This window comes from Bufo gargarizans, chromosome 3, assembly GCF_014858855.1.
Source record: "Bufo gargarizans isolate SCDJY-AF-19 chromosome 3, ASM1485885v1, whole genome shotgun sequence".
In the NCBI taxonomy this organism is placed as follows: Eukaryota; Metazoa; Chordata; class Amphibia; order Anura; family Bufonidae; genus Bufo; species Bufo gargarizans.
In genome coordinates this window covers 13,864,834-13,881,139 of record NC_058082.1, presented here as the reverse complement: position 1 = coordinate 13,881,139, position 16,306 = coordinate 13,864,834, and the positions used below count along the sequence as shown (strand labels likewise).

General features: G+C 49.4%; 1 protein-coding gene across 1 annotated transcript; it reads left to right on the top strand.

Moving 5' to 3' along the window:
• The first annotated feature begins 276 nt into the window (after positions 1 to 276).
• LOC122930832 (olfactory receptor 56A4-like) lies at positions 277 to 3,041 on the top strand. Its single transcript, XM_044284471.1, has 2 exons — positions 277 to 445; positions 2,077 to 3,041. The coding sequence occupies exons 1-2, from the start codon at positions 277 to 279 to the stop codon at positions 3,039 to 3,041; spliced, it is 1,134 nt and encodes a 377-aa protein (XP_044140406.1).
• Positions 3,042 to 16,306: the final 13,265 nt, after the last annotated feature.

The following is a 16,306-nucleotide window of genomic DNA, read 5'->3' as shown; positions in this document are numbered from 1 at the left end:
CACTATATCCGGACTGCACACTGATAGGATAGATGAATGGAGCCACAGGATAAACCGCCTGGGTGGTAGGGAAGACACAGGCAGGGCTGCTGTAGTACCCCAGACCATGGCTAACTACGATTGGGTTCTTGAATTGTTGCATTTTATGTTTTATATGTAATGTATTTTACATGTGCCATGCCATCTAATCCAGCAGAGGGGGTAATGACTGAGGGGGCGAGAGAGGTCTTGTCCTAATAGTGGAGGAGTCGGAAAGTAGCTCGTAGAGCAGCAACTATGTATGAGGTGCTGATGATGATGGGTCACGCTATGTACAAGGTGCTGATGATGATGGGTCACGCTATGTACAAGGTGCTGATGATGATGGGTCACGCTATGTACAAGGCGCTGATGATGATGGGTCACGCTATGTACAAGGCGCTGATGATGATGAGTCACACTGTGTGTGAGGGGCTGATGATGATGAGTCACACTGTGTGTGAGGGGCTGATGATGATGGGTCACACTGTGTATGAGGTGCTGATGATGATGGGTCACACTGTGTATGAGGCGCTGATGACAGTGGGACATTATCTATGAGGCGCTGATGGCGGCGGTCAGACTATATATGAGGCACTGATGACGGTGGGTCACACTATGAATGAGGCGCTAAAAACAGTGGGTCACACTATGTATGAGGCGCTGATGACGGCGGTCACACTATGTATGAGGCACTGATAACGGCGGTCACACTATGTATGAGGCACTGATAACGGCAGTCACACTATGTATGAGGCACTGATAACGGCGGTCACACTATGTATGAGGCACTGATAACGGCGGTCACACTATGTATGAGGCACTGATAACGGCAGTCACACTATGTATGAGGCACTGATAACGGCAGTCACACTATGTATGAGGCACTGATAACGGCAGTCACACTATGTATGAGGCACTGATAACGGCAGTCACACTATGTATGAGGCACTGATAACGGCAGTCACACTATGTATGAGGCACTGATAACGGCAGTCACACTATGTATGAGGCACTGATAACGGCAGTCACACTATGTATGAGGCACTGATAACGGCAGTCACACTATGTATGAGGCACTGATAACGGCAGTCACACTATGTATGAGGCACTGATAACGGCAGTCACACTATGTATGAGGCACTGATAACGGCAGTCACACTATGTATGAGGCACTGATAACGGCAGTCACACTATGTATGAGGCGCTGATAACGGCAGTCACACTATGTATGAGGCGCTGATGATGGCAGTCACACTATGTATGAGGCGCTGATGACGGCAGTCACACTATGTATGAGGCGCTGATAACGGCAGTCACACTATGTATGAGGCGCTGATGACGGCGGTCACACTATGTATGAGGCACTGATGACGGCGGTCAAACTATGTATGAGGCACTGATGACAGCAGTATCACTATGTATGAGGCGCTGATAACGGCGGTCACACTACGTATAATGCGCTGATGACGGTGGTCACACTACATTGGTGTGACCCCCACCCCCTACATTGACCTCTTACACCTCCATTAACCCTTTATGTGCCAATCACAGTGCAGCTTTCAGAAGAATAAGACATGAAAGCTGCCCTGTGGTTGGTTGCCATGGGCAAAGAACATAATTTTATCCTGCCTCATGGAGTCATCAGAACCTTGAAAGTCCACATGTGACAGGTCCACATCATGAATACATGATGTTCTCTGAAGAAAGCAAAATGTCCAGTCCACCTAGTAATGGAGGGACGGACGAGAAGTCTGTCAGGAGCCCGGCAGAGCTCCACCAGATACTGTACATCAGACCATATACTATAATGGAAACACCTAGGTGGAGTCATTTCCTCAAAAAGAAAAAAACACTAGTCAAGGTAGATATTAGTCTTGGTTTACGTCCTGGGGGGCTAGAGAAGACTACTTCCAATTACAAAGGGGTGTCCAGCCTTCACATTACACTTTTTGGGCTCTGCTGATGGCTAGGATAGTTTCCTAAAATCTACAGACAGAGCTGGGGGACGGACGGATCCCATGTACAAAGGTTTAACCATGATGTGATCTCTTCCAGGCAGCCCACCACAGCTTAATAGCACGGACACACATCACGCCAACATCTCCACCCTGGAGTTCATCTTCATCTGCTTTCCAGAAATCCACACCTGGGATATTTCTGGTATTCTGCTGTTCTTCCTTCTGGTGGCCCTTATCTCCAATATCTTGTTGCTAGTAGTGATTGTCATAGAGCCCAGGCTCCATCATCCCATGTACTACTTCCTGGCAATGCTCGCGGTGATGGATATTTGTCTCAGCACTGTCGCCACACCCAAGATTCTGATGATGCTGTGGACAGGCAATACGAATGTGACCGCCAGCTCCTGTTTCACCCAAATGTTCTTCACTATTATGTTTTCAGCTGGAGAATCTTCCATATTCCTAGTCATGGCTTATGACCGCTATGTGGCCATTTGTAATCCTCTCCACTACCCTTCCATCATCACGAAACAATTTGTGGCCAAAGTTTGCATGTTCATTGTGGTCAGAAACATGGCTGTGGCCTTGCCTATGCCTCTGCTGGCGGTAAATCTAGATTACTGCTCTAGCCGAGAGATTCTTCATTGTTATTGTGAGAACATGTCTGTAGAGAAACTGTCCTGCAGTGACAATACTTCCAGCAGCATCTACGGCCTGGTGATCTTCATCGTGGTTGGCGGCAGCGACGTTCTGCTCATCATCATATCATATTCTGTCATCCTACAAACAGTGGTGGTGGCTCGTTCCTTCAGCGCTGCCTCCAAAGCTTTCCGTACATGCGGTTCTCACCTCATCGTCATCTGCATGTTTTACATTACAATTGCCACCACAATGGTCTCAAATCGAGCAGTCAAGGAGATTCCCAGACCAGTGCATGTTGTTCTGTCTCTTCTCCATCATCTCCTGTCACCAGCTCTGAACCCAGTCGTGTACGGTGTCCTGACCAAGGAGATCCGACATGCTATACAAAGAATGCTGGGGAAGATGAAAATTCATCCATAAGGACAAATCCACTACTTGATGCAAATTGTACATTTGCGACGCACGGCAACAGCCCCGCGCCCCTAAAGCAAATGTTTTTCGTGATGCCAGTTGCAGTGAAGCAACAAGGGCATAGGGCCCCTTTTAGGGATGTAGTCGATGGTACCCAGGTGTAGGAATGCCAAAGGGGTGTAGGGTGGCCGAAATGTCCCTTAATGTTGGTGCACATGTCATGGTGCTCCTACCTGGATACGCTGGACCCCAGGCGTTGTTGTCCGAAGCAGAGCAAATAGGGGCAATAATCGAGGGATTTGAAGAAATAAATTGACTCCAGACCTTGTGATGAAGTTTAATAACAGCTTTACTTGAATAAACGTTTCTCCAACAGTCTCAGGCTTTGTCTTGGTTCCCAGCAGGCTTAGCATTAACTCTGGCAGGCAAACAAGCTCAACTCTGCTACATATGTTGCTCTCTGGCACTGCTATGCTGACAAGCTTGCTGTATAACTTTGCTTCGTTCTTTATGCTGCAACGTCTCTCTGTAGTCTGTCTCTAGATTCATACCAGGGAATCTATACCTCCTGACTTCAGAGACTTCAGACTGGCCTCTGTGTCCAGCGGAGCTGAAGGTGCTCTAGCTGGCTTAGGCAGGACATGTCCAGCAGGGACGTGGACCTTCTTCCTTCCCCAAGCAGGGAGTACTCTCCACTGACCTCTAACTAAACTCCTCCTTAGAGGGAGAGAAGAGAATGGAAAGAAGGTTCCATCCTCTACAAATGTAACTCTGTCATGCTTGCTGCCACCTTCTGGTGAACCAGGTGCATTACATTAACAATAACAGTTACATAGGAATAGCAATGCACATTGTATAGGACCTGCAATAAATGCATAAGATGACACTGTGTTAGCCCATAGGAGACAGTAGCGGGGTGTGGAGTGGTAATGGCACTCTGGGTCATTTATAACACATAACATGAATCTAGACGCTTCGAGAGGAAGCTGTGGAGAAGAGGAAACTTCAGGAACTTTTACTCTTGATAAGTGTTGAGCGAGCATGCTCGGCCGAATACTTTGGGTGCTTGAGTACAATTTAATACAATGAAAGTCAATGGGAGACCCGAGCATCAAACCAGGCACCCCCTGCTCTGAAGAAGAGAGGGTGTCTGGTTCACAAAAAAAAAGGTTAGAAATTGATGGAAACCCCATCAAAATGGTTTGGAAACAGCATTAATAGGATGGCTGGATGCTTCTTGGACTCCTATTATGTACGACATACAATAGACAACAACACAAAGGCTATATGCCAAAAGCCAGGTATATGCAGCCATCAATCTATCCATGAGACAGATACAGTCAGCACACCTTACAATGGCAGCCATGTGCACTGAGACATTCCAAACCAGCTCTCATCTGACTTAGAACCAGTATGCCTCAAAGGTACTTCACATCTGTTAGATGGCTTGGGTGGACCTGCGCACCTAGATCAATATCATTAGGGTGACAAAAAGTTTTCTGATTGTCCTAACATAATATTCAATAACCTTTCTATACAGTTTTGTCATGTAAAAACTCATTTGCATAAACATGGACCTATGTTGTAGGTCAGCTTTAAAGGGGCAGGGCGCTGTGGATGACACTGTTAAGGGAGCGGAGTGCTGTGGAGGTCACAGTTCAGGGGGCAGGTAGGGTGGCCAATCAGGCAACCCTCAAAAGACAGTGCTGCTGTCTGAGAGTGAGCTGTTCAAAAGGACATCCCTGAGTGAGATATTCCCAAAAAATGCATTAGCCAATAGAAGCCTGGTCACATGTCCCTTATCAGCCAATAGAAGCTCGCAGGCCCTTAGTCTCCACATACACAGTTTTACTCTAGATTTCCATAACAACCCAGACATTTTTCTTCACTGCTGTAGGTCAGCTTTAAAGGGGCAGATCGCTGTAGAGGTCACTGTTATAGTGGATACTGATAATATCTTTTAATGACACACACAAACATGAAATAGATGAAATATACCCAGTGTGAAGCCGGGTCCTTCTGCTAGTAGTTCATATAAATAAGTGATGATATGAATAGAATGGGAGGCATTACAGAATTACGGAGGATGGAGGTCGTGTGTAGGTCCCATGACGGTATTCCAATCACGTGTCTGTGCTCGTCGTCATAAGGACATGATGATGGAGAGCCCTAGTACCACTGCTCCTGCTTTGGTGGGTCACGTTGCTTGAAGGATCACGAGCTGTTGTCCACGCGTCAGTGGAAATGCCATGGAAAAGAGTCGCTATGGTATAATGCTACGACCGCTGCTTGCCATCACATCCTGTAGGTGACCACAGAGCAGGGTCACTCATAGGTGGTCATTGACTTGGTAAGCACTGGTCACATAATTCAGATGCTAAAAGCGCTTATGGAGTAAAAATGAAATATAATAAAGCGAATTAGACTGTATTATAAAAAACATCATAAAGATAGGGGCTGGCGAGCTATGAACATGGGGTATGAACATGTCCACGATTGGCAATGATTGTACAGAAAAATAATATACGGGATCGAGAGAGGATAAAACAACAGGTGGCGCAGAGAGCTGGACAGCACAGTCAAAGGGCATTCGCATCAGCCTCATTCAGGCCGCGTGGAATTAAGGTGTTCAGATCCAGGACATCTCTCTTCTCTTGAGTTTGTATTCCTTTACGGAGATGTTCTGGTATTAGTTTGATAGATACAATTTAAAGCCACCGTAGCTGCCCCCATGGTATTCCACCTCATGGCGGGGTATGCCATGTTTCTCGTATTTTTTCTTTATATTAGACCTGTGCTTATTTTATCTGTGTCTCAGTTAGTGGCTTCTGTGGCCCTCATGTTGGAGTCCGCAAGGGCATTCCAAGATGTCCACTAAACCATTTCCCACAGCTCTACAGTGAATAGCGAGGAAACATCGGCGCGCTCTGTATAACTCTGCGTAACTCCAAGGGGGAGGTCAACTTCTATTTGGCAAGGAGACATTGGATTTATCGGACACTCTCCATCCAAACTCCAGAACATCTGAACTGATTTCCATAAATCCTCCCCCCTCTCCCGGGAGGACATTACCTTAGGTAGACGGTTTACTTATTTAATACCATTCTGCTGCTCCCTTTACATAGTTTAAACAGTGTTTTCTTCAGATCTTCATTATCACACAGAGGTCTCTACTAGTGGTTGTAGTCCTTCTATCCACATGGTTCGTAGATGCATCCTCCTGGGCCTCCACCTCTGTAGATGTCAGGGGATTAGATTGTTCTGAGGAAGCAGAACGTCTGGATCATTTTTTTATGGTATTTATTTCATGGTACGTTCAGCCCTTATTAAAGAAATCCCCCTTCATCTGACTGATTGGCTAAAAGTATGTGAACCCTTGACCATAACACTTATATGACCTTGTTGGACATCCTGTCCTACAACTATGGAGGCATGAAACCGAGCGTGAACAAGATACTGCCCTGACTGTGATACTGACAATGACCATGACATTGAATGTACCTCAACACTGATCCTGATACTGAAAATGACTCAGAGCCTTATACTAAAGCTTATACTGACCCCCATACTGAGCCTGATACTAACACTGATAATGACCCCCATACTGAGCCTGATAATGACCACCATACTGAGCCTGACAGTGACCCCCATACTGAGCCTGACACTGACCCCCATACTGAGCCTGACACTGACCCCCATACTGAGCCTGACACTGACCCCCATACTGAGCCTGACACTGACCCCCATACTGAGCCTGACACTGACCCCCATACTGAGCCTGACACTGACCCCCATACTGAGCCTGACACTGACCCCCATACTGAGCCTGACACTGAGCCTGACACTAACCCCCATACTGAGCCTGACACTGACCACATACTGAGCATGATACTGACCACCATACTGAGCCTGATACTGACCACCATACTGAGCCTGATACTAACACTGATAATGACCCCCATACTGAGCCTGACACTGACCACATACTGAGCATGATACTGACCACCATACTGAGCCTGATACTGACCACCATACTGAGCCTGATACTAACACTGATAATGACCCCCATACTGAGCCTGACACTGACCACATACTGAGCATGATACTGACCACCATACTGAGCCTGATACTGACCACCATACTGAGCCTGATACTGACCACCATACTGAGCCTGATACTGACCACCATACTGAGCCTGATACTGACCACCATACTGAGCCTGATACTGACCACCATTCTGACCACCATACTGAGCCTGATACTGACCACCATACTGAGCCTGATACTGACCACCATACTGAGCCTGATACTGACCACCATTCTGACCACCATACTGAGCCTGATACTGACCACCATACTGAGCCTGATACTGACCCCCATACTGAGCCTGGCACTGACCACCATACTGAGTCTAAAAACTGAGCCTGATACTGACCCCCATACTGAGCCTGATACTGACCCCCATACTGAGCCTGACACTGAGCCTGATACTGAGCCCCATACTGAGCCTGATACTGAGCCCCATACTGAGCCCCATACTGAGCCTGACACTGACCACCAGATTGATCCTGACACTGAGCCTGACACTGACCCCCATACTGAGCCTGACACTGACCACCAGATTGATCCTGACACTGAGCCTGACACTGACCCCCATACTGAGCCTGACACTGACCCCCATACTGAGCCTGACACTGACCCCCATACTGAGCCTGACACTGACCCCCATACTGAGCCTGACACTGACCCCCATACTGAGCCTGACACTGACCCCCATACTGAGCCTGACACTGACCCCCATACTGTCCCCATACTGAACCTGACACTGAGCCTGACACTGACCCCCATACTGAGCCTGATACTGACCACCAGATTGATCCTTACACTGAGCCTTATACTGACCCCCATCCTGAGTCTGACATTGAGCCGGATACTGAGCCTGATACTGACCAACAGATTGATGATGACACTGAGCCTGATACTGACCTCATACTGAGCCTGACACTAAGCCTGGTACTGAACCACATACTGAGCCTGATACTGACCCCATACTGAGCCTGACTCTAAGTCTGATACTGACCAAAAGATTGATCCCGACACCGAGCCTGATACTGAATCCCATGCTGAGCTTGGCACTGAGCCTGATACTGACCTCATACTGAGCTTGACACTAAGCCTGGTACTGAACCCCATACTGAGCCTGGTACTGAACCCTATACTGAGCCTGACACTAAGGCCCCCTGCACACGAACGTGTGAACCCGTTGCCGTATTGCGGACCCGCAATACACGGGTGCTGTTCCGTGGGCATTCTGCATCACGGATGCGGACCCATTCACTTGAATGGGTTCGCAAATCCGGAGATGAGGAATGGTGCGGAACAGTCGGCACGGAATGCTTCTGTGGGGTTTTGTCCCGTACTTCCGTTCCGCAAAAAGATAGAACATGTCTAGGGATGAGCGAACTCGAACTGTATAGTTCGGGTTCGTACCGAATTTTGGGGTGTCCGTGACACGGACCCGAACCCGGACATTTTCGTAAAAGTCTGGGTTCGGGTTCGGTGTTCGTCGCTTTCTTGGCGCTTTTGTGACGCTTTCTTGGCGCTTTTTGAAAGGCTGCAAAGCAGCCAATCAACAAGCGTCATACTACTTGCCCCAAGAGGCCGTCACAGCCATGCCTACTATTGGCATGGCTGTGATTGGCCAGAGCACCATGTGACCCAGCCTCTATTTAAGCTGGAGTCACATAGCGTCGCACGTCACTCTGCTCTGATTAGCGTAGGGAGAGGTTTCGGATGCGAAAGTAGGGCGAGATTAGGCTGATTAACTCCTCCAAAGGACTTCACTTCATTAATCGATCGATCTGCAGCTGTGCATCATTGAGCTGCTGAAATTCAAATGCTCACTCACTGTTTTTAGGCTGCCCAGACCGTTTGTCAGTCACTTTTTTCTGGGGTGATCGGCGGCCATTTTGTGTCTTGTGCGGTGCTGCGACCAAGTGCATCCAAGCTGCGACCAAGTGCATTTAACCCTCAATGGTGTGGTTGTTTTTTGGCTAAAGCCTACATCAGGGTGAAGCTGTGACACCAAGTGCATTTAACCAGCAATAGTCTGTTCATTTTTTGGCCATATACTACATCAGGGCAAGCTGCGCCTGTCACCAAGTGCATTTAACCAGCAATAGTGTGGTTATTTTTTGGCCATATCCCAGTCTAATTCTGTCACTAAATCCATACCGGTCACCCAGCGCCTAAATACTAGGCCTCAAATTTATATCCCGCTAAATCTGTCGTTACCGCTGTCCTGTTGTGGCTGGGAAAGTTATTTAGTGTCCGTCAAAGCACATTTTTTGTTCTGGGTTGAAATACAATTCCCAATTTAACAATTTCATAATTTAGTGGTTTCTGCTGTATCAGAGCTATTTGAAATCTATCCCTAAAAGGGTATATAATATTGAAGGTGCACATAGGGTCATTCAGAATAACTTCACACACACCCGCTACTGTGCATTTCCAAGTCTAATTCTGTCACTAAACCCATACCGGTCACCCAGCGCCTAAATACTAGGCCTCAAATTTATATCCCGCTAAATCTCTCGTTACCGCTGTCCTGTTGTGGCTGGGAAAGTTATTTAGTGTCCGTCAAAGCACATTTTTTGTTCTGGGTTGAAATACAATTCCCAATTTAACAATTTCATAATTTAGTGGTTCCTGCTATATCAGAGCTATTTGAAATCTATCCCTAAAAGGGTATATAATATTCAAGGTGCACATAGGGTCATTCAGAATAACTTCACACACCCGCTACTGTGCATTTCCAAGTCTAATTCTGTTAGTAAATCCATACCGGTCACCCAGCGCCTAAATACTAGGCCTCAAATTTATATCCAGCTGAATTTGAATACAATACATTGGGCCAAATAATATATTTGTTGTTGTGGTGAACCATAACAATGAGAAAAACATCTAGTAAGGGACGCGGACGTGGACATGGTCGTGGTGGTGTTAGTGGACCCTCTGGTGCTGGGAGAGGACGTGGCCGTTCTGCCACAGCCACACGTCCTAGTGAACCAACTACCTCAGGTCCCAGTAGCCGCCAGAATTTACAGCGATATTTGGTGGGGCCCAATGCCGTTCTAAGGATGGTAAGGCCTGAGCAGGTACAGGCATTAGTCAATTGGGTGGCCGACAGTGGATCCAGCACGTTCACATTATCTCCCACCCAGTCTTCTGCAGAAAGCGCACAGATGGCGCCTGAAAACCAACCCCATCAGTCTGTCACATCACCCCCATGCATACCAGGGAAACTGTCTCAGCCTCAAGTCATGCAGCAGTCTCTTATGCTGTTTGAAGACTCCGCTGGCAGGGTTTCCCAAGGGCATCCACCTAGCCCTTCCCCAGCGGTGAAAGATATAGAATGCACTGACGCACAACCACTTATGTTTCCTGATGATGAGGACATGGGAATACCACCTCAGCACGTCTCTGATGATGACGAAACACAGGTGCCAACTGCTGCGTCTTTCTGCAGTGTGCAGACTGAACAGGAGGTCAGGGATCAAGACTGGGTGGAAGACGATGCAGGGGACGATGAGGTCCTAGACCCCACATGGAATGAAGGTCGTGCCACTGACTTTCACAGTTCGGAGGAAGAGGCAGTGGTGAGACCGAGCCAACAGCGTAGCAAAAGAGGGAGCAGTGGGCAAAAGCAGAACACCCGCCGCCAAGAGACTCCGCCTGCTACTGCCCGCCGCCATCTGGGACCGAGCACCCCAAAGGCAGCTTCAAGGAGTTCCCTGGCATGGCACTTCTTCAAACAATGTGCTGACGACAAGACCCGAGTGGTTTGCACGCTGTGCCATCAGAGCCTGAAGCGAGGCATTAACGTTCTGAACCTTAGCACAACCTGCATGACCAGGCACCTGCATGCAAAGCATGAACTGCAGTGGAGTAAACACCTTAAAACCAAGGAAGTCACTCAGGCTCCCCCTGCTACCTCTTCTGCTGCTGCCGCCTCGGCCTATTCTGCTGCTGCCGCCTCGGCCTCTTCCTCCGCCTCTGGAGGAACGTTGGCACCTGCCGCCCAGCAAACAGGGGATGTACCACCAACACCACCACCACCACCTCCGTCACCAAGCGTCTCAACCATGTCACACGCCAGCGTTCAGCTCTCCATCTCACAAACATTTGATAGAAAGCGTAAATTCCCACCTAGCCACCCTCGATCCCTGGCCCTGAATGCCAGCATTTCTAAACTACTGGCCTATGAAATGCTGTCATTTAGGCTGGTGGACACAGACAGCTTCAAACAGCTCATGTCGCTTGCTGTCCCACAGTATGTTGTTCCCAGCCGCCACTACTTCTCCAAGAGAGCCGTGCCTTCCCTGCACAACCAAGTATCCGATAAAATCAAGTGTGCACTGCGCAACGCCATCTGTGGCAAGGTCCACCTAACCACAGATACGTGGACCAGTAAGCACGGCCAGGGACGCTATATCTCCCTAACTGCACACTGGGTAAATGTAGTGGCAGCTGGGCCCCAGGCGGAGAGCTGTTTGGCGCACGTCCTTCCGCCGCCAAGGATCGCAGGGCAACATTCTTTGCCTCCTGTTGCCACCTCCTCCTTCTCGGCTTCCTCCTCCTCTTCTTCCACCTGCTCATCCAGTCAGCCACACACCTTCACCACCAACTTCAGCACAGCCCGGGGTAAACGTCAGCAGGCCATTCTGAAACTCATATGTTTGGGGGACAGGCCCCACACCGCACAGGAGTTGTGGCGGGGTATAGAACAACAGACCGACGAGTGGTTGCTGCCGGTGAGCCTCAAGCCCGGCCTGGTGGTGTGCGATAATGGGCGAAATCTCGTTGCAGCTCTGGGACTAGCCGGTTTGACGCACATCCCTTGCTTGGCGCATGTGCTGAATTTGGTGGTGCAGAAGTTCATTCACAACTACCCCGACATGTCAGAGCTGCTGCATAAAGTGCGGGCCGTCTGTTCGCGCTTCCGGCGTTCACATCCTGCTGCTGCTCGCCTGTCTGCGCTACAGCGTAACTTCGGCCTTCCCGCTCACCGCCTCATATGCGACGTGCCCACCAGGTGGAACTCCACCTTGCACATGCTGGACAGACTGTGCGAGCAGCAGCAGGCCATAGTGGAGTTTCAGCTGCAGCACGCACGGATCAGTCGCACTGCGGAACAGCACCACTTCACCACCAATGACTGGGCCTCCATGCGAGACCTGTGTGCCCTGTTGCGCTGTTTCGAGTACTCCACCAACATGGCCAGTGGCGATGACGCCGTTATCAGCGTTACAATACCACTTCTATGTCTCCTTGAGAAAACACTTAGGGCGATGATGGAAGAGGAGGTGGCCCAGGAGGAGGAGGAGGAGGAAGAGGGGTCATTTTTAGCACTTTCAGGCCAGTCTCTTCGAAGTGACTCAGAGGGAGGTTTTTGGCAACAGCAGAGGCCAGGTACAAATGTGGCCAGCCAGGGCCCACTACTGGAGGACGAGGAGGACGAGGACGAGGAGGAGGTGGAGGAGGATGAGGATGAAGCATGGTCACAGCGGGGTGGCACCCAACGCAGCTCGGGTCCATCACTGGTGCGTGGCTGGGGGGAAAGGCAGGACGATGACGATACGCCTCCCACAGAGGACAGCTTGTCCTTACCCCTGGGCAGCCTGGCACACATGAGCGACTACATGCTGCAGTGCCTGCGCAACGACAGCAGAGTTGCCCACATTTTAACCTGTGCGGACTACTGGGTTGCCACCCTGCTGGATCCACGCTACAAAGACAATGTGCCCACCTTACTTCCTGCACTGGAGCGTGATAGGAAGATGCGCGAGTACAAGCGCACGTTGGTAGACGCGCTACTGAGAGCATTCCCAAATGTCACAGGGGAACAAGTGGAAGCCCAAGGCCAAGGCAGAGGAGGAGCAAGAGGTCGCCAAGGCAGCTGTGTCACGGCCAGCTCCTCTGAGGGCAGGGTTAGCATGGCAGAGATGTGGAAAACTTTTGTCAACACGCCACAGCTAACTGCACCACCACCTGATACGCAACGTGTTAGCAGGAGGCAACATTTCACTAACATGGTGGAACAGTACGTGTGCACACCCCTCCACGTACTGACTGATGGTTCGGCCCCATTCAACTTCTGGGTCTCTAAATTGTCCACGTGGCCAGAGCTAGCCTTTTATGCCTTGGAGGTGCTGGCCTGCCCGGCGGCCAGCGTTTAGTCTGAACGTGTATTCAGCACGGCAGGGGGCGTCATTACAGACAAACGCAGCCGCCTGTCTACAGCCAATGTGGACAAGCTGACGTTCATAAAAATGAACCAGGCATGGATCCCACAGGACCTGTCCGTCCCTTGTCCAGATTAGACATTAACTACCTCCCCATAACCATATATTATTGGACTCCAGGGCACTTCCTCATTCAATCCTATTTTTATTTTCATTTTACCATTATATTGCGAGGCTACCCAAAGTTGAATGAACCTCTCCTGTGTCTGGGTGCCGGGGCCTAAATATATGCCAATGGACTGTTCCAATGTTGGGTGACGTGAAGCCTGATTCTCTGCTATGACATGCAGACTAATTCTCTGCTGACATGAAGCCAGATCCTCTGTTACGGGACCTCTCTCCTCTGCCTGGGTGCTGGGCCTAAATATCTGACAATGGACTGTTGCAGTGGTGGCTGACGTGAAGCCTCATTCTCTGCTATGACATGCAGACTGATTCTCTGCTGACATGAAGCCAGATTCTCTGTTACGGGACCTCTCTCCTCTGCCTGTGTGCCGGGGCCTAAATATATGCCAATGGACTGTTGCACTGGTGGCTGACGTGAAGCCTCATTCTCTGCTGACATGAAGCCAGATTGTCTGTTACGGGACCTCTCTCCTCTGCCTGGGTGCTGGGCCTAAATATATGCCAATGGACTGTTGCAGTGGTGGCTGAAGTGAAGCCTGATTCTCTGCTATGACATGCAGACTGATTCTCTGCTGACATGAAGCCAGATTCTCTGTTACGGGACCTCTCTCCTCTGCCTGGGTGCTGGGCCTAAATTTATGAAAATGGACTCTTACAGTGGTGGGTGACGTGAAGCCAGATTCTCTGCTATGGGACCTCTCTCCAATTGATTTTGGTTAATTTTTATTTATTTAATTTTTATTTTAATTCATTTCCCTATCCACATTTGTTTGCAGGGGATTTACCTACATGTTGCTGCCTTTTGCAGCCCTCTAGCTCTTTCCTGGGCTGTTTTACAGCCTTTTTAGTGCCGAAAAGTTCGGGTCCCCATTGACTTCAATGGGGTTCGGGTTCGGGACGAAGTTCGGATCGGGTTCGGATCCCGAACCCAAACATTTCCGGGATGTTCGGCCGAACTTCTCGAACCCGAACATCCAGGTGTTCGCTCAACTCTAAACATGTCCTATCTTTTTGCGGAACGACCGGAACGCGGACCCATTCAAGTGAATGGGTCCGCGATCCGCTGTGGCTGCCCCACGGACTGTGTTCGTGCATTGTGGCCCGCATTTTGCGGGCTGCAGCACGACCATAGGGTGCACACGTTCGTGTGCAGGGGGCCCAAGTCTGATACTGACCACCAGATTGATCTTGACAACGAGCCCGATATTGAATCCCATGCTGAGCTTGGCACTGAGCCCGATACTGACCACCGTACTGAGCCTGACACTAAGCCCGATACAGACCACCAGATTGATGCTGACACTGAGCCCGATACTAACCTCATACTGAGCCTTACAATGAGCCTGATACAGACCACCAGATTGATGCTGACACTGAGCCTGATACTGACCTCATACTGAGCCTGACACTAAGCCTATTACTGAACCCCATACTGAGCCTGATACTGACCCCCATAATAAGCCTGATACTGACCTCATACTGAGCCTGACCCCAAGTCTGATACTGACCACCAGATTGAGCCTGACACTGAGCCTGACACTGAGCCTGACACTGAGCCTGACACTGAGCCTGACACTGAGCCTGACACTGAGCCTGACACTGAGCCTGACACTGAGCCTGACACTGAGCCTGACACTGAGCCTGACACTGAGCCCCATACTGAGCCTGACACTGACCCCCATACTGAGCCTGACACTGACCCCCATACTGAGCCTGACACTAAGCCTATTACTGAACCCCATACTGAGCCTGATACTGACCCCCATAATAAGCCTGATACTGACCTCATACTGAGCCTGACCCCAAGTCTGATACTGACCACCAGATTGAGCCTGACACTGAGCCTGACACTGAGCCTGACACTGAGCCTGACACTGAGCCTGACACTGAGCCTGACACTGAGCCTGACACTGAGCCCCATACTGAGCCTGACACTGACCCCCATACTGAGCCTGACACTGACCCCCATACTGAGCCTGACACTGACCCCCATACTGAGCCTGACACTAAGCCTATTACTGAACCCCATACTGAGCCTGATACTGACCCCCATAATAAGCCTGATACTGACCTCATACTGAGCCTGACACTAAGTGATACTGACCACCAGATTGATGCTGACACTGAGCCTGATACTGACCTCATACTGAGCCTTACAATGAGCCTGATATTGACCCCCATACTGAGCCTGACACTAAGCCTATTACTGAACCCCATACTGAGCCTGATACTGACCCCCATAATAAGCCTGATACTGACCTCATACTGAGCCTGACACCGAGCCTGATACTAAATCCCATGCTGATCTGGGCACTGAGCCTGATACTGACCACCGTACTGAGCCGGACACTAACGTATACATTACAAAAAAAGGATACAAAAACACAGCACACCACGTTCTTGTATCCTGCACAGTCCAGTAAAAAGAAGTACACGTTTTTATTTTTTACAATGGAACTTTTACAATGAACGGATGCCACTGTATGGCATCAGTCTGAGGCATCTGTGCGTTTTTTGTATACGTTAAAAGGATGGGAAAAGCATAAAGTGAACCTACCCTAAGGCTGATACTGACCACCAGATTGATCCTGACACCAAGCCTGATACTGACCCCCATACTGAGCCTGACACTAATGCCTCATTCACACGTCAGTGTTCGGTCAGTGATTTCTATCAGTGATTTTGAGCCAAAACCAGGTTTGGCTCTAAACACAGAATGGGGGAGATCTTCCCCTTATACCTCATGTCTGTGGAGGCTCCAATCCAGGTTTTGGCTCACAATTTGTGATGAGTGGCAGGGGCTATATTCGAATTTGTGATATTTCACTAATATTTGGCGAATAT